The sequence below is a fragment of the Odocoileus virginianus genome, chromosome 7, assembly GCF_023699985.2.
Source record: "Odocoileus virginianus isolate 20LAN1187 ecotype Illinois chromosome 7, Ovbor_1.2, whole genome shotgun sequence".
NCBI lineage: Eukaryota > Metazoa > Chordata > Mammalia > Artiodactyla > Cervidae > Odocoileus > Odocoileus virginianus.
Window position 1 is genome coordinate 31005001 of NC_069680.1, and position 27519 is coordinate 31032519.

The window sequence follows — 27519 nt, forward strand, 5'->3', positions numbered from 1 at the left end:
GGACCAGTGATCCTTCTCTGACCACACGGCAGCGACACGGCCCACATGTTAATCCGCTCCGCTGGGCAGCCGGCCGCAGCGATCGCCATCACCGGGGGGGGGGTGGGGGGGGGGGCGGATGAGCCTGGCTCCTCAGCGACCCGCGCGCGGCCCGATTACGTTTCAATCGATGCCCGTCCCGAAGCGGGGCGGAGTGGCGGCAACCGGACGCGCGCCCTTTGTGGGCGCAGCTGGCGCCCCGCCGCCCAGCTCACCTGCACATGATCTCGTGGGTCAGCAGCACGCGGCACATCTCCGGGTTCTTGTCCTGGCCCTCGTAGACGATGGCCTGCGCGGGCGACAAGCAGAGGCGGGTTACGCGGCGCCCGTGGTGGTGGCGCCCCGTCGCCCCCCGGGCTCTGCGGACCTCGCGGGCGGCAGGTGCACGGCGGGCGAGGGGAGGTGGCGTCCGGGGGGCTCGCCCTCCCGGCGGGGTCACCCGAGCCTGGCTAGGCCGAGGCGGCCTCCTCTCCTGGGCGCCCGCCGGCCCTGCGCGGGGCCTTCTGCTCAGGAGGACGCCGGCCGCTGTCGGGCCGGGAGACGGAGGCCGAGGCCCCGGCGCAGGGAGCGAGGGCGCCGGGGCACCGGCCCCTTGCTGCCGGCGCCGGGCCGCTTCCTCGGGCCATTATCTACCCCGAGTTCCGATCGGCGTGTGGGGAGAGGCAGATCAGAGCGTTCCAGGACTAAAGAAGCGGAGACAGCCGCCCGGCCAGCCGTTTGCCTGGTGCCCAGGGCTGCCCCGCGCGTCCCCTGACCTGCAGCGAGTACGGCGCCCGGCCGCCCCCCGCGTTTCGAGCCCCGGCGCCCGCGTGGGCCGCCCGCCCCGGGCCCCGCCGCCGCCGCCCGGAGCCCGCAGGGCCGCCCGAGCGTCCAGCCACGGCCGAGCTCCGCCCGCGGCGGGCGGCCCCAGGGGCCCGGGCGCTGCAGCCGCACGTGGCCGCGCCGAGCCAAGCCTGGCGGGCGCCCGGCAGGAGCTGGGGGCCCCAGGGCGCCCGGGCCCGCGTGGCCACGTGCTCCTCGCCGGATGATATTTGCAAAGAAAGTGCTAATGGCCAATCTGGTGTTTATTTTGAAACTGCTAACAATGATTTTTCTCGGGTAAAAAGGCAGTGTCTGCGCACACACGCTCTGCTGGGTTTTGAGCAGAGGCTCCGCCAGATGGTGCGAAGCCTTAGGTGCGCTCACGACCGCGCTCAGCCCGGCTCCGCCGCCGGGAACCCATGCCGGGGGCCGCTCGCGCCTGCCCCACCGCCGGCCTCCCCAAAACACAGAGATTTAAAAAAGAAAAAAAAAAAAGAAAGAAAGGGGAAAAGGCCACTGGGGGAGGGGCCGAGGGCGGGAGCCGGGAGCCGCAAGTTCCCCCGCAGAAAATTCCACGGAAGGGGGAGGGGAGTCCTCGTTCCAGTTCCCGCCCCCGCCCCCCAAAAAACGATCTGGAAATTGCTTCCAACCTCCCCGGGACTTCTGACACTTCCGTCCACTTCCAGGCGGACAAAGCCCTTTCTCGAGGAAGCCCGGGGCTGCCCTATGGGAAGAGCGCGGGGCTCCCGCGAGCCCCTCTCCCAGCGCCTCCCTCCCGGTAGGCTGGGAACCGCGGCGGCGATGGTGTCACCGCAGGCCGCCGGGCCGCCTGGGGCTCCGGGCGCGTGGCCGCGGCGGGCGCTGGCACTTCTGAGAGCGCGGCTCGTCCTCGGATGGATCCCCGTATTTATATTTGATTTATTTTTTATTTTGTAGCACAAACAGAAATCCATAAACTGTCGGTTCAGCGCCATTGACTCTTTGATCAGTTACTGGGCTATTTCTTTCCTTCTCCCACCCCCCGCCCCCATCTCCGTCAGTGAAAGGAGATTAAATGCCTTTATTTTCAACTGTTTATACTGCAAAGGTACAGGGATAAATGAACAATAAAAGTGCGCTTAAAACGGAAACCTCCTCCTCCTCTGTGCATAAACTCAGCGCTGCCTGCATCAACCTCTTCAACCTCTTCGTTAGAACACAGCGATTTCCCGAAACATTTAGCCCTTATATACAAAGGAAATAAAAGCACCCTGTCCACGCAGAGCCGGAGTTCCAGAGGCTTCACTGAATCCCAGTGAAATAATTACCCAAGGGCACACCGCCTCCGCCGCCTTTGTCCGAAAGACCATAGGTTTACCTGTCAGATCTGCTTTACTCTGAGAGAAAACCACACTGTTTTACCACTGCAGACGCTAAAATCCAGCAACCTTGTTGCCTAGGTAAGGACAAACTTTTTCAAAGGGAAGTAAAATCTGAAAACTAATTGCCCTGCAGACAGTAGGAAGCATGTGTGCAGGGCTGCAAGAAGGACCAGAGAGTTCTTTTCCACTTGGCTCACAATTGTTAAAGTTAACCTCAAAACGGAAGATGCCACTTTCATTTCTAAGTGTGAAGCTCAGTTTGGAAGCATATTTTAAATCAACCTGTGCAAAGTGGATTTCACTGAGGAACTGGATTGGCCTCCTCCCCCAACACTATTTTAGGAAAACTGGGAGGAAATCTTTAAAAAACAACTAACCAACAACATACCACGCAACACAAAACCAGCCCAAGACTGCACAATGTCAAAAAGCAATGAAGCGCTTTCCTGCACTTAATCACACGACTGATAGCCAAGTTATGATCGGAAAAGTTGACCAAGACAAGTTAAATAATTTAATAAGGAACTGCTTGTAATTATGTTATTTACAAGGTATGACAGAGAGTGGAAAGGGACGAGAAACTGCCCCCAGAGCAATGGACGGGTTTGGGTGACCCCTGGAGCTCAGAGTTTGAATTATGGAGATGGGGGGCTGAGAGGTGAAGATGGACTAGAGAACAAGGTGACTTTTCACCCCAACACATTTAACTTTTAAATCCAAATACATGTCTCATGTTACGAGACCATCACACTGGAAAGGAGAAAAAAATGAACTAATCAAGTCCAACTCAGTGGGCTTTGGAAAGGAGTTAGTTGCCTTTGTTATAGGGGGAAAAAAATCAATGAAATGATTCTAAGCAGAGAGAGAAACGTTTAAAAATATACAAGGGGGAGATCTTGAAAATTTTCTGTCAAATATTAATTACCATGATTAATTAAGACAGAATTTGACTCCAATCACAAGCCATTTAATAAAGCATATATGTCCTATTCTAATGACAACATAAACTATTTCACCGATCGCTTCATTTATTCCAATAAATAGGGAATTCTTATTAGCATGTCAAGAAGACTAAATGAGAAACAAATACACCAGATCCATTTGTCAGCCCTCTCCTCTCTGAAACTCCAGGACAGCCCCAGCTGAGCAGTGAAAACTATGCAAGAGGCTTAAACTTTCTCACCTGTTTGGTCATTGAGTCTATGAGGCGAACATACAGATCCTGCTCCGTTCTGACTCCTGCAAGAAATGGGGACAAGTTCTCATCAGGATTTCAGCCAGGGCACTCAGGGGCACAGGAAGTGGGCAGCTCGGGACTGCTGCCGCGGTGATGCAGCAAAACTCAGGCATGCCTTTCAAAGGCAGGAAAGAGAACCCAGCCACTCGTTTTAATTCTTCTCTTCTCTTAGGAACCTTGAGACTCTTAGGGCTTGTATTGAAAGGGGCAAAGGACTCTGCCTGGCTGAGAGCAGGCCTGGTTGCTGAACTGGGAGAGCCCATGTGCTCATTTATTTTTAGAAAACAGAAAGCACAAAATGGAAACTAAGTGAGAGTCTCAACTCTTTCTAGTGTCTCTCGAGGATTTTTTAAAAATCCGTGCACAGGAAGTAAGCTGTGCTTGATGTACAGAGCTACCCCCATCTCGATAATTAACATTAATTTGCAAAATTGAAAAAAGTCACTTAAAAGTGATGTTCTGCTGGCGCCCACATCGATCCCCTTTTTACTTTCTACTTCAAGCCCAACCGGTTAATCATGTGAAGTGCCATCGACTTATTGATCGTTTATGTTTTGTTTTCCTTCTATGCCATGAGAAGATTTCGTGTTTACATCCGTGTCATTTTAATCTCGCAATCTTTACGTCCTTTAAGCAGCGCGGAAGAGGAGCGGGCGAGCCAGCGGCGCGGGAAGGCGCAGCCGCCGCCACTTACCGTTGCTGTAGAGTAACTGGAGTTTATAGTGGATGCCGTTGTTGGTTTTCTCGTTGTTGGGCTCCTGAAAGTAACGATAAACAATTGCGTTTAGTGCGGCTGCTGTCCGGCGCGGCCACCGCACTCGGTCCCCCTCCACGACCGAGGCCCCTTGGCCTCACACAAGGCAGGACTCCTAGCCGGGAGCAGCGCGCTGATGTCACTTTCCTGCTGGAAGCCCAGCGCCCTCCTCGCCCGGAGTGAGTCCGGGGGCGCAGAGAAGTTGCCCAGCTCTCCGCGGGCCCGATCGGCCGCACGTGGCGGCGGCAGGGGCGCCTGGCCGAGCCGTCCCCGCCGCCGAGGGGGGCACCCGGGGCCACGCGCTGGGGCACCGCCTGCCTCCCACTTCTAGGAAGCCGCAGGGTGTGATTGTGTGTTTGCACTTACTTTCTCTTTCTCCACAAAGTCCACAAAAGCGGTCCTTTCAATCTCCACCGGCTGCCCCTGCCTGTCGTAGAGCGCCAGCACGAAGTGGAAGAAATTGGACTTCCGGAGGTTGGAAGGAGGCTGCTTCTCGAAGTGCGCCCGCGCCAGCCCCACGCCGCTGCGGGAGGAAAGAGACAGCGGCCCGGTGAGGAGCGCGGCGCCGGCCGGCCGCGGGGACCCGGCGGGGCCGGGCCCGGGGCGCGCGGGGGCGGCCGGTACGTACCTCTGGGCGGCCGTGTTGGCGTCCACCACCCCCGCCGTATGCATCCAGGAGCGCACCGGGTTCATGCCGCTGCCCAGCGGCTCCTCCTTCATGGTCGTCCCCCCGCGCGGAATATTCTCCTGAATCCCAAACATGAAAACTGCTGGCGGCGGCCGCCGCTCCCGGCCGAAAGCGCTTCGGCGAGCAGCGGCGCTGGGGGGCTCGGCGGCAGGCGGCTGCCCTGGCCGCGCTGGCCCTGCTCGGCGCCTGCGGTCCGGCCCGCCGCCGGCTTCAGCCCGTCCCGGGCAGGCGCGACATACACCGGCGGCTGGGCGCTCCGGACGGCCGGGGGCGCGGAGGCGGCTCCACCGGCGGCTCCACCGGCGGCAGCGGCGCTTCGGAGGAGCAGGACGCGGTGGCCGCGGCGGCGCTTGTTGTTGTTGTTGTTTGCAGGCGCGCTCAACGTGGTGTCATCCTAGCCAGGCGGCGTCCGCGGCTGCAGGGCACTGCGGGATCGCCCGCTTCTGGCGCGGCCCGCCTGCTCCAAAGACAAATAAACGGGGCAGTGAGTGCCGCGGCGCAGTCCCGGGCGCAGGCGGGGCGCGGCGGGGCCTGGAGCGGCGCGCGCAGCGGACGGAGGCGCACAAAACTCAGCCCTCTCTCCCCGAGGAATGGACCCTTTCCCGGGAGCCAAAACTCGAAGCCCCCGGGAGCGGCGCTGTCAGAGGGTGACGTCGGGGGGCGGCGCCTGCGCCATATATGGGAGCGGCCGCCCCTCGCCGCGCCCCTCGCCGCCGCCGCCGCCGCCGCCGCGCTCGCCGACTGACTGCCTGACGGCGCCGCGAGCCGGCCCGAGCCCCGCGAGCCCCGCGAGCCCCGCCGCCGCCCAGCGCCGCCGCCGCCCCCAGCCGCGCGCCGCGGCTCCTCGCGCCCACCCGCCGCCAAGGAAGTTTCTCCTCGCCCAAATCAGTCTCCAAAGCAGACAGACAGGCAGGGCGCGGCTGCTGCCTGGCCCCGCAACCCCTCCTCCTGACATCAGGCACACAAGTCAAAGCACGATGGGGAGGAGAGGGTAAAACGCAGGGGCGCCCCCAGTTGCCCAGACGCCGGCCGCAGACGCCAGGGGCCGCGGGCCGCCCCGGGACGGCCCAGAGCGGGAGGCGGGGAGACGCCGGCAGGCCGCAGGCAGGGGGCTGGAGGGGCGAGCACCCGGCCGGGGCGGGGGGCGGGGGCTGGAGGGGTGGGGCAGGGCTCCCCGGCCAAGGCGGGGCGCGCAGTTCAGCCCGGTTTGCAAGCCGACTGACGGCTGCTGGGGGGCCGATGTGCCCTCGGCTGGGCCTCACGGGGCGCTCGGGCTCTCCGCCCCGGCGGAGGCCACCGAGTGTGTCGGGCTGGGGCACCCACGTCGGAGGCGGGCTCTGCCCGATGCGCGCTCTCTTTCCCCGTGGCCACGGGAGACCCCGTCCCCCGGCCTGTCCTTAGGCGCAGCGACTGACAAAGAGGCTCCGGGCTCTCTGGGCGGACTGGAAGCGCGCCCCGGCCTCTCCGGCGACCCGGGGCCGGGTGTCCGGCTGCGCGCCCCGCGCGGTGACCAGACCTCCCCGGCGCCAGCCGCTCTAAAAGCCGAGCAGACGCTGCGGGCGCCCGGGTCCTGCCCTCGGTGCCGCTGAGCCCGGGTGAGCGCGCGGCGCGCGACTTTCCAGACCTGGTTTCGAGGAATCGGAGGGCAGCGGGGCGCGAGCAGCGCGTGGGCCCGGCGGCCGGGCTCCTGCAGCCAGGACTCGGCGTCCAGGCGCACTGCCCACTGAAAGGACCTGTGCGTGACACGAAGCGGGGGCTCCGGGGACGACCGGGAGCTGTCCCAGCACTTCCCTGCCGAGAGAAATCAGGCCCTTTTGATTAAAACAAACAAAAACAACAAAAAAAAAGGTTTCAAGGTGCAAGTGTGTCGCAGGACAGACTCTTCGCGCCGGGTCTGGGGTGGCACTCCTTTTATTTCATGAATTGGCAGTGTGTGTACGCTAATATTTTAATTAATCGGGAAAATCGAAGTCCGATTTACCTTATCTGGGGACCCTCAAGCCTCTTGGAAGGGGTGAGAAAAAAGCAGTTCTGGAAAGCAATCTATTTTGCTGGTGTTGGGGGTTAATGACTATTGCCAAAGATAAGTGAATTACCACAGCTGTTGCGCCAGTCCCATCTCAAAATCCATTCCGGTGCCGGCCGTCTAATTAAATACGTAAGTATAATAAAATCATATTTTATGACTATTTGAGGGTAATGAGATTAGTCTTTAGAAGCGATCGCCACATATTAAAGATGCCACTGTCTATAGAATGTTAATAACCTTAAATCAAAGTGTATGGAAACTATTCACGATAAATTAAAAGAAAATTTCTGTATTCCTAATAAGCCCAGCGCTTTTCACCCACAGCCAACCCAGTGGAAGAGGGAACAGTCTCTTCGTGGAGGGACAACGCAAAATAAAGTTGCTCAGCAGTGGAGGGTGGGGTGGAGACATGTCTTTGTCTCTGCGTGTTTAGCTGCTTCGGGGGCTCACGCAAGGCAAGCGCCCAGGCAAGCGTTATTGTCAGATTATGCAAAGTGCCTGTGCGGAAAAAGATGAAGTTGGAAAGAGGAAACAATGCTTCCTTTGTAGCACACTTCCTAAAATGCCCAGCCCAGGCTGGAGGTGCCTCCTTCTTTGCTCTAACGAAAGTATCATGCTTAAAATCATTTACAGTATCTTTAATTCAGATTACACGCGCCAAGGCGATTTAAATCTGATTACCAAATTAGAAGGTTTAAAAACAAATCCTTCTAAATCTGATACTGTTGACTAAAGAGGGAAAAAAAGTTCTATAAGCCCATCACAGAAGGTAACGATCCTGCCCCAGAAAGAAAAGGGGTTTTAAACCTTTTTGACAACAAATGCAGCTGCCCCACTATTTTGGACGATATTAAGCGAAAATGAATGCAAATCTGTGTTCAGCAGCCATCTGGCCCGAAATGGGGGAGTCAGCTGCTCTCACAACAGGCTCGGAGGCTGAATCCATTTCAGCTCATTTTCTAGATCATCTGGTCCCGCACCCAAAGCGTGGAAAATACGGTCTTTATCATTCACCAACTTTATCTTTTTTGTCACTCCACTGCTGGCTGCGAGCTGCGGGCACAGAGACTTGCCACCCGAGCAGGCTCTCCACACGGGCCTGCTGCGGAGCGGCCTGGGAGGGCTGTGCCCTCGGCCCCCACCGCCCCCCACCCCAGGGGTTCGCCTTGACGGGGTGGGAGCAGTGGCTGAGAGGACCTGGGGTCCCAGCGCCCAGGCCGGGGATGGGGGGGGGAAGGGGTTGCAGGCCCATCCCGGATGTCCAGAGAGAGGCTGCAGCGCGTGCCCGCGCCCGCCGCCCCCCCGTGGGGGCCCTGCCCCGCCCCTCTTCCTCCCTGGGGGCCTAGGGGCGCCCAGTACCCCGGCAGGAGACGCCGAGTGGGGACAGGCTGACACTGTGGAAGTTGCGCAGGCCCGCCACTACCGCCGGTCCAGCCTCCGCGCACAGAGCCCTCCCAGGGGCCAGACAGACGCCCAGGGGCCGGCCCGGGCGGGGCCTGACCTTCGCTGGAAGCCCCGCGGGCCGCCACGGCGGCGACCACCGCTCAGGGCCCCGCGCTCAACGCGATTTGCACGGGTGGCCCTCGCGCCGCCGCCGCCGCCGCCGCCTCCTCCTCCTCGGAGGGTGGGAAGTATTCCTTTTGTGCGGATTTACGGGGAGAGGCTTCAATGAGCCCCCTCGCATTTGCATTTAAATAGCGGCATCAAGCGCTTCGCGTGCCACACACCAGTGGGCTCCCAGATGTCACGCCGGAGTCAGTCAGATGGCCAGTGCCCAGCTGTCCTCCCCACGTCGTGCCGGAGCAGGCAGTGACCTTAAAGAGACAGTGCCCTCAGCCCCTGGAGCCCCGCTCGGGGAGCGGCTTGCAGGGTGCAGGGCCGCGGCCGCGCTTGGCCGCTGACCCGCGGCACCACCGGAGGCTGGGCCAGGCGGTACAACCGCGCGGCGCCCGCGCCCAGGCCCGCTCCGGCCTCCCTGCCGGCCGCGCCGTGCCCGGGCCGCCGCGCGCGCCAAGCCCTCCGCCCGCGCCCACTACCCACCCGCGGGAGGGGGCGGGGGGTTCCAAGCGCGCCAGGCGTGAACTTCCCCCTCGCGTCTCTCCCGCCCCACGTCCTCCACGGCCGAGTGGTGCGGGGCCTGGTGAGCGGGAGCCATCCAGAAACTTCAGCCAAGTTGGGGTCCCAGGGTGCATGGCCGGCCTCTGAGTCCGGGCTGGACCCGTGTCCAAGGGGCACCCTGTGAATGCACCTTCTGGCTCTCGGCCGAGCCCGGGAAGCCAGCCGCCCTCCCTACCAGCCTTCCAAGGAGTCAGAAAATGCATTTCCGGCGTTGAGAGAAGCCCGGGCCACGGTTCCTGGAAGCCGATGCCTAAGAGGGATCCGGGGTGCGGGGCGCAGCCGAGTGCGTCTCCCTCGCAGGGCCGGTGTCCTCAGGCCCAGGCTGCGGGCCGTGCCCCTCAGAGCCCTCGGGAAAGGGTGGGAGCCACGCGCCGAAGGCCAGCGGTTCGCTTTCCCGCCTCCACGCTGAGTTGCAGGCGCGGCCCGCCCCCACGTCCTCCGCGCCCGGGGGTCACGCTCAGACCGCGCTGGTGACCCGGCCTCCAGCCCGGCTCCCGGCCCATCGCCACAGGCAGAGCTCGGGAAAAGAACCCGAAAGCGGAGAGCCAGACTGACCTTGGGCACCGGCGAGCAGGAGGCCGTAGGGGCTGGGAGAGCGGAAGAAGACAGTAACCCTGGGAGGGCGCCCCTAGGAAGTCGCGCACTGCGGGGTGGGGTGGCACAGCCGGGCACTCGCAAACCCTGCCCGGCGTGGGTCAGGGGTGCGGCCCCTGAGTGCGCCCGGGGTTAGCCTTGTACCACGGGGGGTACAGTGGGCCCGTGGGCCTGGGGAGGTCGGGAAAGCCGGGGCTCCGCACTCAGGCCACCCCAACCTGTTAAGCGACGAGCCAAGGGCGCCGGGCCAGAGTCTGGGGAGGTTCCCAGGCCCAGGGAACGCGCCTTCGCCCTGGCTGGACAGGGACGGGGGCTGAGGGCTTCTAGGGAGGCTGTGGCGACAGAACCCCAGCCAGGACGCGCCTCCCGCACACCCTCGGAGGCAAGTTACCCTCGGGACAAGGCATCTTGTCCCGCACACACGGGGCTCCTCTGCCCTGCGCCGGAAGGAGCGAGGCCTGGCTGGAAGGATTCACAGCTAAAAAGCGAACATCGGAGGGTCCTAGACCCCTGATCTCTGCACGGCCTCCTCAAGCCCGGTCACTCTGGAAGGGTCAGGCTCCTGCAGGCCGACCCCAAGGACCTAAAAGGGCTCAATACTCCAAGTGAGAAGGTGCAGGCGCCTCCTGCCGAGGCGGCCAACTTTGACAAACAGCGCCTCCTGGGGTGAGCAGAGCAGAGTGCCGCCGCGCCGCCGCGAGCCGAGCCGCCCAGACTCCCACCCAGGCCCGGGCAGGTGGCCGCCGCCGCTCCCCGCCCGCCCGTAGCGGGCGCACCTAGGCCTCGCTGACCCGATGACCCCAGGAGCGCGAAGAGCCGTCCGCCCGCCGCCAGGTCCTAACTGCCGCTCACGTGTGTCTGCAAAGTCAGGCTGAGCCCGGGCACCCGGAATAAGGCCCGGGTGGCGAGCACGGAGCCGCTCCCTGCAGGGAACCGCGCGCTCCCAGTTGCCCGGTCCTCCGGGGGCCGCGGACGCCAGCCGGCCCGCTCTCGACGGTCTCCCCGGAAAGCTTAGCTCCGAGCGGGGCCGAGGATGCCGAGCGCGCCTCGGCTCCTGGAGAGTGCGAAATTAGAAAGGAAACAGTTAATTCCTCTCCCCTGGTCCTAACTTTTCCCCGGCCCTTCCGGTCAGTATGGCTAACCCCATATTCCGAGTCAGCCCCTGGAGCTCCTCGGTGAGAGCGAGAATCCGAAATCACACGCTTGCTCTCAGCCAGTCGGGCTTCTCCCTACGCACCTTGCAACCTTAAAGGTTGCCTCTCCGCAACACGCTCGGCAGGCGCACCAGAGCGGGGAAAGAAGGCTCGTGCGTGCCAGGAGTCTCTAGGATCCGAAAAGGTACAAAGATTTCGCAAAGAGCAGGGATTTCCCGAGCTGCCTTCAGCGGCGCCCCAAGGCAGTCCGGCAGGAGGAGCCCGAGCCGGCGCCCCGGACCGGATTCCGCGAGCACCCGCCCCGCCAGTTTACAAAGCAAACTTCCCCCAGAGCAGTTTCTAGATCGAAACAGCGCGCGCAGTCCGCCAATCAACACCTCCACAGACCCAAACTGCAGAAACACCGATCGATCAGATAATTTCAAATATTATAATTGGCTTTAATTAAACACACTGCGTTCTAATTAACTCTGAAATTTTAGCATGCTTTGGGACACTGGTGTCTGATTTGATATTGTCAGTCCAGATGTCCTAATAAAATTCAATCCTCCACTCAAGACTTCAATATTCAGTAAGAACAAAATGCAAATTAAATGTAAAACCTAAAGTATCACCAAAGGTATAATCAAGAAAGGTGTCTCAAAACTTCTCACTTTTTATTACGCAGTAGTTTAAAAATGCAGATTACATCCTAACAAGACCTCTCCGGCATACCATAAATCTTAACTCTTTCCTGGGCTGTCTGTGCCCTGCCACTGGCTTAAAGGGAAAGGAGGGGGGCAGACAGATCCCTTGGCAGGTCTGCACCACCTCATCTAGAAGCCAACGGAGCGCAAAACTTTGCCAGTGAGATGATGGTTTGAAACACTGGGTTTGCCAACCCAGGCAAAGGAGCTGGGGTGGTAGAGAGCCAAGGGGTGCAGGTAAGCAGGTTGGCACGCCACGAACGTCCTCCTCTGCCCGCGACCTTCGCCCATGCCCTGGCCACTGCTCAAGGGAGCGCGAACACACCCCTTCTCCTGAGCAAAAGTGTGGAGGTGGGTGACAGCGGCCAGGCCGCTCAGTCCGCTCTCTTAATTATCTGAGCTGCGGGGACCCGGACAAAGAGGCTGGGAAGGCAGGGTGAGCACACAGCCCCTGGACAGAAATGTGTCAAGCCCGCCTCCCTTCCCGACTGCACAAACCCTTTCGCCCTCATTCTCGAGACTTCTAAGGGATCCAAGCCGGCGGTCGGGGTGTGGCGGCGCGCGCGGTGTCGGGAAAACCTCTCCCGGGAAGCACAGCGCAGGCCACGCGGGGGTGCGCCTTTGGCGACACGCTGGCAGCGACTAAATTCTTTCCCCATGCGAGGGTCTGCTAAATGTACAGTCCAGAATGAGCCCTGTGAAAGGAAAGCTATTCTCACACTAAACATGCGTATGTTTTCCATACTAATGGAGTCACTTAAAGCTGTTGCTAATTTAACTTTTTAAAAAGGCCACACTGTGGAAATTTGCATTTTCTTTAGGATATTGAAATGAAGAGGAAACTGCTGGGCGGCGAGGCTGCCCAGGGCATAGCTGGGGGCCATGCAGAAATAAAAACAGATAAAGAAAAGAAGAAAGAAAGAAACCCGCTTCTCTTCTAGACTATTAATAAGCAATTTGTCCCGCTGAAATTTACATTGCAAAGCGCGGCGTACTAGCAGTCGCGGCGGCGGAGCCGGCGCAGGCCCGGGTATTGCGTCCCGCGCGGGGTGCGGGCGGCTTCTGGACCGACCCGGACGCCCTCTGCAGTGATCGGTGGGCAGCTTTGAATCTGGCGTCCTTGTCGCCGCACAGCCGACCCTCGCCCACACCCACGCGTATCTGCACCCTAGGACCCAGCCTGGGCCGCGCGCCCCGGGAGAGTCAGGACTGGAGCTGCGCGGTGGCCACTAGGCCAGGGCCGCAGCCAGGTAGGGGGTCTCTCGAGGGCAGACCCTAGGCTCCCATGGACATCCCAGACTCAAGGACCCCCATCCGCCCCCAGTACTGCTCAGGCCTTAAATTAACGACGCCAACAATAAGCTGGAGATTTTTCGCCCTGTGCCGCGCGGCCCTGGTCCAAGTCCACCGCCAGTGCGGAGCCTCGCGCTACGCGCCCGCCCCGCGCCCCCGCCAGCTCCCCCGCCCGCGCGCGGCCCGGCGGAGCGCGGCTCCCGAGCCTAGCGTGGGGCCAGGGCGCCATCTACGGGCGCCGCGCGCTCCGGGCGCCGCCGCCGCCACCCTCTCCCCGGCGGAACCCGCGCCACCTCCCGCCGCCGCCCGCGCTCGCCCCGCGCCCGCTCCGCGACGCCTGCCACTTATCACAATTACACGGCGTTCCCCGTGCCAGTTTGCTTATGAAACATTGATTGCTAGATGTTCCAACTTTTAAGCACTATATTAAAACTTTAGAAATGAGGGCGCTCTCCGGCTTGCTTGCGATTTTTAGGCACACGATTAAGACATGAAATGTAAAGATAATGCAATTTGATTTGTTAGTCTAACTCTACGATTTGAGACTCGATGTCCCTAAAGACCAGGCGAGCTTTTCGCCTTTATTTATTTTTATTAAAACATCAATCTACGCTGGAGCTGGGTGAACTCGGTTTCACCTGGAGAACATAAAATCCTCCATACCAGAGAAATAAGCACCTTTCATAAATCAGCGGTATTCCTGACACATCGATCAATTTTTGGTTGTTAATCCGAAAGGAGGAGTTTTAATTGCTTCCCGCATTCTCGTCCTGGCACCTCGGGCTTCGACCCCTCCCTCCGGCCCTCCAAGGGTCCCACTTTGTATTGCGGGAGGGGCTGTGATGGAGAAATCCCGGGTCCTTCCCCGAATCCCAGAGCCCCCAGTCTCCGCCCGCGCCCGTGCGCGCCTCCCCCGCACCGAGGGCTCCCGGCACGCGCTTAGCTCTCCGCAGCCGGGCCCGGGAGGGCCTCGAGGAGAGGCCACCGGGGACCTGCGAGGCGCCTCAGCGCGCTCGCCGGCCGCCACGACGCTGCGAGGGCCCGGCGCTAAAGTTCCCCGAGCGGCCGGGCCAGAGTGCCGCCCCGGGTCGCGGTCCCCCGCGTCCCCCGGCCCCGCCGCGCACCTTCGCCGCAGCCCCGGCCCGCGCTCCCGCAGGCGAGGAGAGCACACTCCGGCTCGGCCACCCAGCGCCGGGCCCGCGACGCGCCAAGTTCAACTTTGCGGGCCCGTGGCCTCCGGGGGGCCTCACTCCGGGGCGGGAGGACCCCGACGGATCGCGGGCAGCCTCCGCGCGCTTACCTGAGCCACTCATTCGACGGGCATGGCGGGGCGCCCCGGCCGCGAGGTGACGGCGGCGCCGGCGGCGGGCCGGGAGGGTGTGCGGCCCGGCGCCTCCCCACGTTCCCACCTCCCGCCCTCCCGGGAGAGCCCACGGGCCGGGCCGCGAGCGCGCCAGTGCGCACGCGCCGTGCTGCCTTCCACCGCGGGAGGCGGCGGCGCGGTGCGCGGGGGCCGAGCGGGGGCGCGAGGAGGTGCTCGCCGGCGCCCCGCAGCCCGCCGGCCGCCGCGCCCCAAGGCCGAGGCCGCAGCTGGGTCCGAGGGTGGGAGCGCTTGGGACCTCAGGGGTGCCCCTGGCCGGACGCAGGGCCCTCCGTGGGGAAACCCCTGTTGCCTGGACCGCCCCCCTCCCCCAACCCCGCTCCTTCCCGGGGGCGTTCTTAACCTGCTTTGGCCAGGAGAGCACGCCAGGCCCTGGACTGGCCGCCCTGGCCGGGACACCTGTCCGGAAGCCGGTTCCAGGCCCGGGGAGGCCTGGAGCTGTCTGTGTGGACGCGTGCACCCTCCCAAGTGGAGGATGGCGCGGGGTGCCCCGGGCCCTTTCGGTAATATTGGAGGGGGGAGGCCTCCTTGCAGAGGAGGTGCCACTAATAATCTAGCGAGAAGCAGCTTTCTGCCCGGCAGTCACAGTGAAATGGGGGGCACAAGAGATCTCCCACAGAAGGGGAGACGGACCAAGATTCCCCCTATGAAGCTGCCATGAAAGTCCCTGGCCCACTCCAAGCGGAGCTGTGCACAGCTCTTGGAGAAGGAGGCCAGGCAGCCAGGACCCCGCGACTCCCGTCTTTGGTGTCACCTGGCGAATGACCGGCTATGGAACCTTTGCAGTAGACATCTGGAGCTGCTCTGTAGGCAAGAAATGGGGCCAGGTGGGCACTCGCATCCTGGGGCCTGTGGCTGGCGCTGGGGTTGGAAGGAGCTGACCTGCCTGCCCTCTCCTACCCCAGATCTGCTTATTTCTCTAACATGCTCCTCTGATGAAAACCTAGGGCTCTCTCCTACTAATGCTTGTCTGCCTGCTTCCTCAGTGCAGTTCAGGTACCTAAACAAATACAACTTTCACATCAGCAAGGTTTGTCTCAGAAAGCACCAGTGTGGTGATGCGGGACCTGCACCCTCCATCATTCCTTGGTTTTTCTCCCCTGTTTCTTGCTCCTAGATTTGTTTTGCACTCTTCACTTCAACCTTTTACAGTGAAAATTGAATGTGCTGAATCATGAAATCTTACTGGAAGGAAAAAGTTATTTTTGGCCATTTATTTAGTGAAAAGCACTCTAGAGAATGCAACCCAGAAACGTACTTTATTATGATAGCTTAATGTAAGAAAAGAACTAAATAACGAATATTTCCCCCTTGTCATCTTCACTTGGGAGTCATTTTTAATGTGAGCCAGCATGAAACCATTAAACCTATATGCAATATTTTAAGATGTAAAATTACCCATGTTTTTAATAGCACCTCACAGGTATTGGATGCTGTGTGCCAACATCCGAGATAGGCATGCACATGCACAGGAAAGCTGGAGGACGTGTCCTGGTCACACTGACAGGAAGCTGCGGCCACAGCCCCAGGGCCGGGCTCCAGAGCTCTGGTCCTTACAAGGGCAGCCACATGTGACTTCAGAGGCAAAGGTGGAAGGGGGTCTGCTGTCTTGAAGTCGCTTTGCACACATGGAGCCTTGAAAGGGCTTCTGCTCAATCGGTCTGGTCAGATCAGCTGTGGAATGACAGGGAGGGGGCTGGGGAGGGGGCTGGGAGGTGGACTTTATCCTCAAATGGGCACTTGGTGACCCTGCACACTGCTTCACCCCAAGTTCCCACATCCCCCCCGCCCAGGTTTTGCCTGTTCCCCTGTCCCCGGAGGCTGCTGTCCCCAGCACTCCCCCAAAGGGGCTGCTGCCCCGAGGGTGCCTGCCTTGTTCCTCGGCCCCATCTCTTCCCGAGCTGTCCCTCGGCAGTGGTGCCTGGGCTTCAGCTCTGCAGGTTCTTAAGGGAGATGTGCGTGTGTGGGGTGTGTGTATACATGAATGAGGGATGGATGGAGGACATTTTACCACAGAGGTCGTGATTCAGGGGCCAGTTGCTGGAGAGAGGAATGGAGCTCATCTGGTGGGTCCATGTGAGAAATCATATGATCTGCTGGAATGCTTGGAGGAAACCCATCCTTTTTATGGGAGGGAGAAACTCAGAGAGCTCCAGCCTGATGAGTGGTCCATAAGCTCACTTTCGCGTACCTGTATCAGCACAGCACTTCTTCCTCTGAGAAGCCGATGACTCCCTCTGTGCCTCACTCACTGCCACGCCCTCCACTGCCCTCCGTTACCTCCCCCCCCGCCCCCCGCAATATTCTCACAGGCTGGGCTGAACTGTGTGCAGGGATGAGGAGGCCCTGCCTGCGTGCACTGGGGGGCGGGGGGGGGGGGGGGGGGCGTGTCACAGCTACACACGCGAGAACAACAGGAAACAGCCAGGTGATGTTTGCGCTGGGAAAGGCCTCAGCAGGTCTCGGAGGTTAAGCCCAATTCTCTCAGGCACATAAAAAATCAATGTCAGTTTCATCTGTCGAGGTCCACATCTGTATGCTTTGTCAGTGGCCACTGTACCTAGAAACATAAATTCACAAACATCAATATTCAAACCTGTTTCAATATTTACTTTGATCTCCTTACCCGTAACGAGCACTGTGCCTGGTGGCCACCACTAGCCAGCCAACACTGGGAAGGGAGGACTGCAAGGCGGGGCTGTAACTGCCCCCCAGGAGCACTTGCTCATCCAAGGGCGGGGGTGCAGGGAGCCCATCATGGAGGTGAAACTCGGCCACTGGACCCAGAAGTCGGAGCTCAATTGTGGACATTTCCAGAGCACAGACAGTTCCAGGGACTGTTGTATTTGCAGGTCTCTCATTCTTGAGGGAGCCATGTCTCTACGATCTCTCTTGCTAGAAACTCCTGGAGTCAGGGCCCCCATCCCGGTCATCCGGTTTATTACTTCATAGGACAGAGCTGACTCGACGAGGGGGCTCAGCAATGCTACCTGAATTAACACAGATGTGATTCAGTGTTAGAGACTTCGGGTCACGGGAAGATTCACACACACACACACACACACACACACACGCACGCACATGCACGCGCGCGCGCGCGCACCTCGATAGAATGGGAAGGCTGAAATCGCCCTGCTGCTGAGAAGGCTGTTGTCCATCCCCTTCTCCTCCTGTCCTGCAGGGGAAAATGTTACTTGAAATCGGCAGCTGCCTTGGTCAGATATCCTGTGATGCTCGGGGATGCCGTCACTCTTGGCTGCCCACCGGGGCGACCCGTGTAAGAGCACCAACCCGCTGTCCGTGGAGGACAGTGAGGACAAGGGGCCCTCATGGGGGTTGGGCCGGGGCCCTGAGAGCCCTCAGAGTCGAGGCCTCCCTGGCAGGCAGTGAACAGCCGCCCCCAGGACAGTCAGCCGGGCCAGGGGTGAGGAGGCCCGGCTCCCCCAGGCCCTGCCTGCCTGGGAAGTCGGTTTCAAACTGAGACCCGCTCCTCCCAGCTGTGGAGACGGACTTTGAGCTCTCAGATGGATGACTTTCCCTAGAGACTCCATTCAAGCAGCTGTGAAGACAGCTGTCAGGGTGTGAAGGGGGCAGTCGGACTCCCCTTCCCGAGACACCTCTGCCCTGCCTGCCTTCTGCTGTTGGGGTCTAATGGAACGTGATGGGTGAGTCTGTCTTATCGCCGTTCCTGGGAAACCCCAGGCGGGAAGCCCTCTGGCCAGGAGGTGACGTTCTCAGTGAAAGGTGTGTGGATGGCAGAGGGTGTTCCCTGGCCGGCAGGCCCACGCACCCAAGGCCTCTGGAAATGCAGCAGTGAGGTGAGAGGTCAGGGATGGAAAGTTAGAACATTGGATAGAGGTCAGGGATGGAAAGAAGGAACACGGCTGTTGCCGTCCCAGGGACTGAGCAAGTCTGAGCCGCAGGCTCCCTCCAAGGCCACAGAAAGTGGTGCCCGTGGGCCTCGTGATGGAGCGAAGGAACAGCAATACGAGCGCGAGGGCCGTCGGCTCTCATGAGGAAACAGGACTTCAGTCCTGCAGCCACAGGAGCCGAGTTTAGCCTAAGATCATCTGATGGATGAGGATGCCCAAGCCCCAGATGAGAACACAGCCAGGCCGGCAGACTGGTTTCTGCCTTCTGAGACCCCCAGTCAAGCTTATGCAGGTGGCTGACCTGTAGAACTGTGAGACGGTAAACTTAGGCTTAGGTCACCAAGTCTGTGGCGCTTTGTTACAGTAACAACACCACCCAATGAAAACATCCACCTTTGAAGCCTGGAGGCAGATGCTCATTGCTTATGCCATGTGTCAGTCAGTAGTTACCACGGTGATACTCTAACAAACCTTCCGCAGTGCAGAGGCTTAAACGGCAGCCTTGCCCCTCACCCATTCCCCTGCAGGTCAGCTGGCACAGCGGCACTGTTCTTGGCCTGGCTGGCTGTGTCCGGCCAAGTGTGGCTTCACTACTCAAGGGAAGAGCTGTGAACTCTCCCAGCAACTCTGGGGACAGGCTGGCTTGTTCTCTGGGGGCTCCCTGGCTCCAGGGTGGCCCCAGGCTGGAGCAGGCCTGTTCTGAGGGATGGTGGCCTGGTGGGCATCACCAGTCCGCTGGGAAGAAGGCTAACCCAGCCTCTGGGCCACGGAGTGTGGAGAGGATGCATGTCAGCCCTGTTGGGGGTGCTGCAGGCGATGGGGAGGTGGGGAGGGTCAGGAGGGAAGATGCAGACCACGGGGCAGACCACGATGCCCCTGTGAAGTCACACGTGGGTTTACGAACACATGGAGGGTCAGCTCCCCTCGCCAGCGTGTTGCTCAAGGGTCAGCTGCCCTTTCCTCTGTTCTTCCTGCCGCACACATGTGCTCAATTGCTCTGTCGTGTCCAGCTCTTTGTGACCCATGGACTGTAGCTGCCAGGCCCCTCTGTCCATGGGATTCTCTAGGCAAGAATACTGGAGAGGGTGGCATTCCCTCACCAGCGGATCGTCCCGACCCAGGGGTCAAACCGGCATCTACTGTGTTTCCTGTATTGGCATGTAGATTCTTCACACGCTGGGCCATCAGGGAAGACCCCGTGGGGGCTGCACAGGCAGCCAGAACGCTCCCCTAAGCTGGTAGTAAGGAGCGAGGGGCAGACAGAGGCTGAGGATGCACTGGACACCTGGCAGTGCCGCCGGGCAGGGGTGAGGCGGTACCTTCCTCTTCCCTTGCCAGAGCAGTCAGAGGAAGCCAGCTAGACAGAGAGTTTAAGTGAGGTTCAGCCTCTTGTGATATAGTAACCAAAAGGTCCAGGTTGCCATCGAAAATCACTTATCATAGCAAAAACCAGGAATATCTCAAGCTCAATGGAAAAAAACAAAAAAGAAAATCAAGAGGTTCTAACAATGGGATGATGAGATGTTAAAGTTGAGAGAGATTTTAAAATAGTCATCATCAGAGTACTTCAATAAGCAATTATAAATATACTTGAAACAAATGAAAAAATAGAGAGTATCAGAAAATAAATAGAAGGTTTTAGAAAAGGAAGATATAAAGAAGAAATGGAAATTTAAGAAATGAAAATACAATAACCAAAATAAAAAGCTCAGTGGACTGGCTCTATATATGGCAGAATACAGGACTCAGATGAAAGAATCAGTGAATTCAATCTAAACAACAAAGAAAATAGATTTTAAAAAATAAACAGAGCCTCAGGGACATGTGGAATTATAACTGAAGATCAAAGATTTGTGTTACTAGAGTCCCCAAGGGGAGGGTGATGAGAACAGGGCTGGGAAAGTACTTGGCAAAAGACATTAACTTACAGAGTCAACAAAGTGAGTAAACCCCAAACAAAATAAACCCAAAGAAATGCACGCCAAGGCACGCCACAGTCAAACCTCTGAAAACTCAAGACAAAGAGAAGCACGCTGCAAGCAGGAACAGAGATGAGACAGCCCACATCTGTGCGTTCAGGTGCTCAGTCATGTCCGATTCTGCAGGCCCCTCGGCTGCAGCCCGCCAGGCGCCTCTGTCCCTGGGATTCTCCGGGCAGGAGTCCCCGAGCGGGCCACCAGCTCCCTCCTGCAGGGCACCTTCCCGACTCAGGGAGCGAATCCCTGTCTTTGGCACCTCCTACATTGGCAGGTGGATGTTTTACCACTAGTACCACCTGGGAAGCCGTTGCATAAAGAGGAAAAGTAATTTTAATGACAATGGATTTATCATCAGAAACCACAGAAGCCAGAATGAAAGCAGCAAAAATTATTTTAAGTGTTGAAAGAAAAGAACTGTCAACCCAGGATCCTACATTCAGATAAAAAAAAAAAAATGCCCTTCAGGAATAAAAGAGAGATGAAGACTTTCTCAGATGAAAGACAACTCGGACTTTCTTGCTGGTTGACCTAACCCTCCAAAAATGGCTAGAGAATGTTCTTTAAACAAGAAAGAAATAGTAAGAGTGGTAACTTTGGAACATCAAAGAGATAAACAGAAACACAATAGTTAAGTGAAAATGGAATTCAAAAAAGTGTTTAAGTCCCAGCAAACAAAAGTCCAAATCTAGACAGCATCACAGGTGAATTCTACAAAACATTTAAAGAAGAGTTAACACTTATCCTTCTCAAACTATTCCAAAAAAATTGAAGCAGAAGGAATGCTTCTGAACTCACTTTATGAAACCAGCATCACCCTGATACTAAAACCAGACAAAGATTCCATAAAGAAAGAAAATTACAGGCCAATAACTCTGTTGAACATAGATATAAAAATTCTCAACAAAATACTAGCAAACTAAAATAAAAAAATACATTGAATGGATCATACACTGTGATCAGGTAGGATATGTCTAAGTTCCCTACATATAAACCTTCAAGTTTTGAACTTTCAAAGATGGAAACATGCGCTCACAGATCCAATCATATGTTAGTTCACGTGTCTGATGTTCATTGTCACATGTGTGCATCCTCAAATGGTTGTGCTTTTGTGTACTTTATTGTATAGCACTGTATAGAGAACAATAGTACAGTATCTTTATTTCAATCCCAGGATGTCCAAAAGCAAGTGTAAGAGCAGCAGTGATATAGCTGGTACTACTGTACTTTTCAAAGTACAATACTTCATCCCAAAGAAAGGCAACTCCAAGGGATGTTCAAACGGCTGCACAACTGCACTCATCTCACACACTAGCAAAGAAATGCTCAAAATTCTCCAAGCTAGGCTTCAACAGTGCATGAACCAAGACCTTCCAGGTGTTCATTGGATTTAGAAAAGGCAAAGGAACCAGAGATCAAACTGCAACATCCATTGGATCATAGAAAAAGCAAGAGAATTCCAGAAAAACATCTACTTCTGCTTTATTGACTATGCCAAAGTCTTTGACTGTGTGGATCACAACAAACTGTGGAAAATTCTTAAAGGGATGGGAATACCAGACCACCTTACCTGCCTCCTGAGAATTCTGTATGCAGGTCAAGAAGTAACCGTTAGAATTGGACGTGGAACAATGGACTGGTTCCACGTCAGGAAAGGAGTACGTCAAGGCTGTATATTGTCACCCTGCTTATTTAACTTATATGCATAGTACATCATGCGAAATGCCAGGCTGGATTAAGCACAAGCTGGAATCAAGATTTCAGGGAGAACTATCAATAATCTCAGATATGCAGACGACACCACCCTTATGGCAGACAGTGAAGAGGAACTAAAGAGGCTCTTGATGAGAGTGAAAGAGGAGAGCGAAAAAGGCTGGCTTAAAACTCAACATTCAAAAAATGAAGATCTTGGCATCCAGTCCCATCACTTCATGGAAACTAGATGGGGAAACAATGGAAACAGTGACAGACTTTCTTTTCTTGAGCTCCAAAATCACTGCAGATGGTGACTGCAGTCATGAAATTAAAAGATGCTTGCTCCTTGGAAGAAAAGCTATGACCAACCTACATAGCATGTTAAAAAGCAGAGACATCACTTTGCTGGGAAAGTCCATCTAGTCAAAGCTATGGTATTCCCAGTAGTCATGTATGGATGTGAGAGTTGAACCATAAAGAAAGCTGAGTGCTGAAGAATTGATGCTTTTGAACTGTGGTGTTGGAGAAGACTCTTGAGAGTCCCTTGGACTGCAAGGAGATCCAACCAGTCCATCCTTGAGGAGATCAGTCCTGAATGTTCATTTGAAGGACTGATGCTGAAGCTGCAATACTTTGGCCACCTGATGCAAAAAACTGACTCATTGGAAAAGACCCTGATGCTGGGAAAGATTGAAGGCAGGAGGAGAAGGGGACGACAGAGGATGAGATGGTTGGATGGCACCACTGACTCGATGGACATGAGTCTGAGCAAACTCCGGGAGTTGGTGATGGACAGGGAGGCCTGGCACGCTGCAGTCCATGAGGTCGCAAAGAGTCGGACACAACTGAGCAACTGAACTGAACTGAACTGATTGTACTTTTCAAGGTACTGTACTGGAATATCAAATATGTTTTATTTTCTGTGTTTTTATGTATTGTTTGTGTGAAAAGTAGTACAAACTTATTACAGTACAGTACTATATATACTATATAGCTGAGTGTGTTAGTTGGGTACTTAGGCTAACTTTGTTGGACTTACACACAGATTGAACTTACAAGCAGGTTCTCAGAAGTCATTCGTATTGAGGGGACTTACTGTATACCCACAATCCACACACCACATTAACAAGTTGAAGAATAAAAATCATCTAGTCATCTCAATAGGTGCAGAAAAAGCTTTTGACACAATTCAGCTTTAACTTACCATGAAAACTCTCAACCAAGTAGACAAAGAGGGAACATATCTCAACATTTTTAAAAGGCCACATATGACAAACCTACAGCCAACATTATACTCAATAGCAAAAAGCTGAAAGCATTTTCTAAGATGTTTAGTGTCCTGTCTAAGACCAGGACATGACTAGTATGCCGAAGTATGCCCATTCTCAACCCTTATTCAACATAGCATTGGAATTCCTAGTTATAGTAATCAGGCAATAAAAAAATAATAATACAAATCTGAAGAAAGGCAAAACTGTCACTGTTGGACAATGACATGATACTAAACAGAGAGAAAATTCTAAAGACACTATGAAAAACATTTGAAATTAATGAATGAATTTAGCAAAATTGCAGGATAAAAAATTAATACACAGAAATCTCTTGTGTTTTTATACACTAATAATGAACTATCAGAAAGCGATATTAAGAAACAACCTAATTTATATTTACACCAAAAAGAATAAAATACATCAGAATAAATCTAACCAAAGAGGTAAAGGACTCTGAAAACTATAAGATATTGATGAAAGAAATTGAAGATGATACAAATGGAAAGATATATTGTGCATTGGAAAAATTAATATTCTTAAAATGACCATACTACCCAAGGCAATCCACAGATTCAGATCAATCCCTATCAAAACACCAATGGCATTTTTCACAGAACTAGAATAAATAATTCTAATATTTATATGGAAACACAAATGATCCCCAATAGCCAAAACAGTCTTGAGAAAGAAGAAAAAGCTGGAGGTATCATACCCCTGTCCTGATTTCAAACTATCCTACAAAGCTACAGAAATTAAAGCAGCGTGACTGTCATTAAAAACAAACACAGGGGTTGGTGGTACATCAGGGAGAGTGCAGAAATAAACACACACAGTTACGGGGAAGGTGACCCAGCAGGGGTTCCCAGGGTGGGGAGCCCGGAACAGGGCAGGGCGTGGCCCCCGGGGCTGGTGGTCGCCACAGGTGTCCCGCCACTGATGCTGCCCCACAGCTGGGCGAGATGTCGCCACGATGTCGTCACGGAGGAAGACAGGCAGAGCGGACCTGGGCTCTCTGCGTGCTCTTCTTCAGCACTGCATGTGAACCTACGCTGACCTCAACATAAACGGCCAAGTTAAAAAGCCGTGAGGGTCGGCGCTGTTTCCTGAGCACCTGCGGTGTGCCGTCCAGTTCCCACCAGAGCCCCGCAGGGTGGACGCCCTTGTTCTGTTTCAGATGAGGACAGCAAGCCTGCGCAGGGGCAGACAGCTGCCGGGGGCACCAGCCTGTGGCGTGACTGCAGCAGACGGAGCGAGCCGGCTCTTAGACCCCCAGCCCAGCCCTGCAGGCCCTTCAGTCTGGGCCCCACGCAGGCTGTGCCCTCCCTCCTGGCCGCTGCTGGGCCCTCGTTGCCCACTGCACCCAGAGCCCCACAGCCTCCTCTCACTGGGGCAGAGCCGTTCCTGCCCACCCACGGTCCTCAGCACCCACGGGGCAAGTGCCCTCCCTGGAGTGACCTGGCCACGGGCCCCGCCTGAGCCCGCCTGCGGGACGGACCAGAGGACCAGCTCTCAGGGGGCAGCTTCAGGTACTGGGGGATCGGCGGGAAGACACGGGCTTCCCTTGCAGGCCTGAGCCCCGAGGCCTGTGGGGCTGCACACCGCACACTCAGGCCTCCCCTGCCGACACCCCGCTGTCCCGCCCGGCTCCCAGGTAAAACCCTGTCCTTATCCATTTGCGAGAGACATACCTGGAGGTGAGCTCCCAGGAGCTTCTGGGCACCGCTCACGTCCAGCACCGCTGAGTCTGGGAGTGTCCTGGGACGGCCATAACAAATCGCCCCAAACTGGGTGCCTGAAAACAACGGGAATTTGTTCCCTGGGGGAACAGCTCTGGGGGCCGGAAGGCGGAAATCAGTACCACCAGGCTGAAGCCAGGTGCCAGCGAGGCCGAGGCACCCAGGGGCTCGCGGGGAAGGGGCATGGCCTGTTCCTCGCTCGCCCCGGGGGCCGGGCTCCCTTGGCTCGGGGCCACCCCCTCTGATCTCAGCGTGTGCACTCAGATGGCCTCCTCCTCCTCTCTGCAAAACACCTCCTTCCTGCCTCCCTCCTCTAAGGGGAGGCGGCCATGTTTAGGCCTTGTCCCGACAGTCCAGGATAACTTAATCTTTCCAAATCTTTCACTCAAAACTGTGCGAGCACCCTTGTCCCTTCTAAGACACGACGACAAGCTCCAGGGTTGGGACCTGACGTCCTCGGGGCAGCCGTGAGGCAGACGTCATGCTCCCCAGTCCACAGCTCCAGCCAGACCCCATCCCCTCTGAACACGACCCGGACACCTGTCCTGTCTTAGTCTGAACGCGTTGTTCTTGTCCGCAACCTGAACTGCCAGGGATGTCTGAACGACGGCTGAGCCTCCACCCTGTCGTACATGCTGGCACCTGGACATCACCCTCGCCCCCACCCCTTCCTCCTCCACCTTTGTGCTGACCGGGCCTCAGGCCCATCCAGCTTGCCCGGAGACCTCTGGTGCCCCTGTGGGCTTGAGGTCAGCTGGGGTCACGCCTCGCCTTCGTTCACTGACCGGCGAGCGCCTGGTGCTGCCGTGGGCGCTGTGTCCCCTCGGCCTCCTGCCAGGGCTCCTTGACTCAGGTCCCTTCTCTCTGAAATGCCAGCGGTCCCCGGACCTCTATGCCCCACCCACACCTTACCCGCTTCCGTCCAGGCAACTCCATTCACAGCCACCTCCAAAGTGCTCTCTGACCCCTGAGACTCGAGCCCTGGCCCAGCGACCACCACGGGCCCACCAGCACCTTTCACCCTGGACGTGACCACTCCTCACCTGCTGCCTCCAGGCCTAACACCTCCGTCCCCATCACAGGCCTGCTTCTCCTTCTATTCTTTTAAAACACCGAAAAACAGCCTCTTACAGATGAGACCCCACCAGGCTGTCACAGTCTCGGGTCCTCCTCTCTGCTTGGAGTCTGTCTGTCTTCTCTGCTGGAATATGTCCTGCGACGGGGAGGGGGGTGACTCTGTGTCTTGGCCCCCATGGTTGTTCCCCAGTCTAATACATTGGTGTGGCATATAGTAGGCACTTAATAATATCCACTGCCCGGCTTTTTTGTTTAATGTTTTGTGGGCGTCTTGATAACTAATGTATCTCAACGCTCTGATGTTACTCGATTCTGTGCCATGCGGACATGCCTGCCGCGTACTGACGGACGCACAGACTGCGCGCTCTTCTGTGTCACACACAGCTTCAAGGAACCCCTGGCGCCCGAGTCTCTGGCTGCAGCTCTGCTGCTTTCTGCGAGCTTGGTTTCTAGGAAGGCAGTGACCAGCCTGAAGCGCTTTGGGTTCCGATCAGGAGCAGCTTTTTCACTAGCTTCGCCCAGGGTGGGAAGAGCCGGCTGCCCGGTCTGAGCTGCTGACTGTTCCAGCCTCGGCCTATCCTTCCTTCTGTCCCAGGAGCTGGCCTGTCCCAGCGGGAGGATGAGGCGCCCGGGGTCCCCGCTGTGCTCGGCCTGAGCAACGCCCGGCCATGTGGGCTCTCGGGGCATGCGTCCAGGGACCTGCGGCTGACCCCTGAGCCCTTACGAGAATCCCAGGCCATTGCTCTGACAGCGAGCTCAGGCCTCCCAGGTGACGGCAGGCCTGGACACTGGCTGCGCGCCGTGCGGCAGGACCCCGGGGTGCCGGCCGCCTCTGCCCTCTCGGGAGCCCATTGCCTCTCCTTCACGCCCCGTGTCCAGCAGCCCTGAGCCCAGGTTTCTGTGGCCCCGAGGTCTGTCTCCAAGCCCATGGCTAGGCGATTGAGTGTTTTTATAAATTGAAATAAAATTTATGTAACCTAAAACCAGTCATTTTAACCATTTAAAGCACACAATTCAGTAGCTTTTAGTGCAAGTCCAAAAAAGTTCAAACTCCCGCACAACTGCATTTCCCATGCAAGCAAGGTAATGCTCAAAAACCCTGCAAGCTAGGATTCAATAGTACGTGAACCAAGAACTTCTAAATGTACAAGCTGAATTTAGAAAAGGCAGAGAAAGCAGAGATCAGATTGCCAACATCTGTAGGATCATAGAAGAAGCAAGGGAATTCTAAATAAACATCTACTTCTGCTTTATGGACTACGCTAAATACTTTGTGTGGATCACAGCAAACTGTGGAAACTTCTTAAAGAGAGGAATACCAGACCACCTTACCTGCCTCCTGAGAAATCTGTGTGCAGGTCAAGAAGCAACAGCTTGAACTGGAACACGGAACAATGGACTGGTTCTAAGTCAGGAAAGGAGTACGTCAGGGCTGTATATTATCACCCTGCTTATTTAACTTCTATGCAGAGTACAACATGAGAAATGCCAGGCTGGAGGAAGCACAAGCTGGAATCAATTGCTGGGGGAAATATCAATAACCTCAGATGTTACCACCCTTATGGCAGAAAGCAAAGAGGAACTAAAGAGCCTTTTGATGAAAGTGAAAGAGGAGAGTGAAAAAGCTGGCTTAAAACTCAACATTTCAAAACACTAAGATCATGGCATCTGGTCCCATCACTTCATGGCCAATAGATGGGGTAAATGTAGAAACAGTGACAGATTTTATTTTCTTGAGCTCCAAAATCACTGTGGAC

The 27519-nt window shown here is 56.7% G+C and overlaps 3 protein-coding genes across 16 annotated transcripts in view; 1 reads left to right on the plus strand and 2 right to left on the minus strand.

Annotated features, from left to right (window-relative positions):
- EBF3 (EBF transcription factor 3) overlaps positions 1 to 5452 on the minus strand; it is a 118473-nt gene extending 113021 nt beyond the window's left edge. For 4 of the 13 annotated variants that reach the window (XM_070470434.1, XM_070470436.1, XM_070470432.1 and 1 more), the window contains exons 1-5: positions 4821 to 5449; positions 4559 to 4715; positions 4133 to 4196; positions 3385 to 3440; positions 255 to 328 (exon numbers count right to left, since the gene is read on the minus strand). In XM_070470434.1, the coding sequence (XP_070326535.1) occupies positions 255 to 328; positions 3385 to 3440; positions 4133 to 4196; positions 4559 to 4715; positions 4821 to 4954 (485 nt within the window). In that variant the 5' untranslated portion in view covers positions 4955 to 5449. Of the gene's footprint in view, positions 1 to 254; positions 329 to 3384; positions 3441 to 4132; positions 4197 to 4558; positions 4716 to 4820 lie in introns of all 13 variants that reach the window. The other 9 variants (XM_070470429.1, XM_070470433.1, XM_070470425.1 and 6 more) reach the window with 5 other exon arrangements.
- Positions 4953 to 9114, plus strand: LOC139035879 (collagen alpha-1(I) chain-like). Its single transcript, XM_070469820.1, has 6 exons — positions 4953 to 5364; positions 5469 to 5768; positions 5916 to 6386; positions 6431 to 6615; positions 7994 to 8533; positions 8716 to 9114. Exons 1-6 carry the CDS (start codon positions 4953 to 4955, stop codon positions 9112 to 9114), a joined length of 2307 nt encoding a protein of 768 aa, XP_070325921.1.
- A 7606-nt stretch (positions 9115 to 16720) lies between these two features.
- Positions 16721 to 27519, minus strand: part of C7H10orf143 (chromosome 7 C10orf143 homolog) — an 89609-nt gene continuing 78810 nt past the window's right edge. For both annotated transcript variants that reach the window (XM_070470441.1, XM_070470443.1), the window contains one exon: positions 16721 to 17125. In XM_070470441.1, coding sequence (XP_070326542.1) covers positions 16793 to 17125 — 333 coding nt within the window. In that variant the 3' untranslated portion in view covers positions 16721 to 16792. The remainder of the gene's footprint in view (positions 17126 to 27519) is intronic.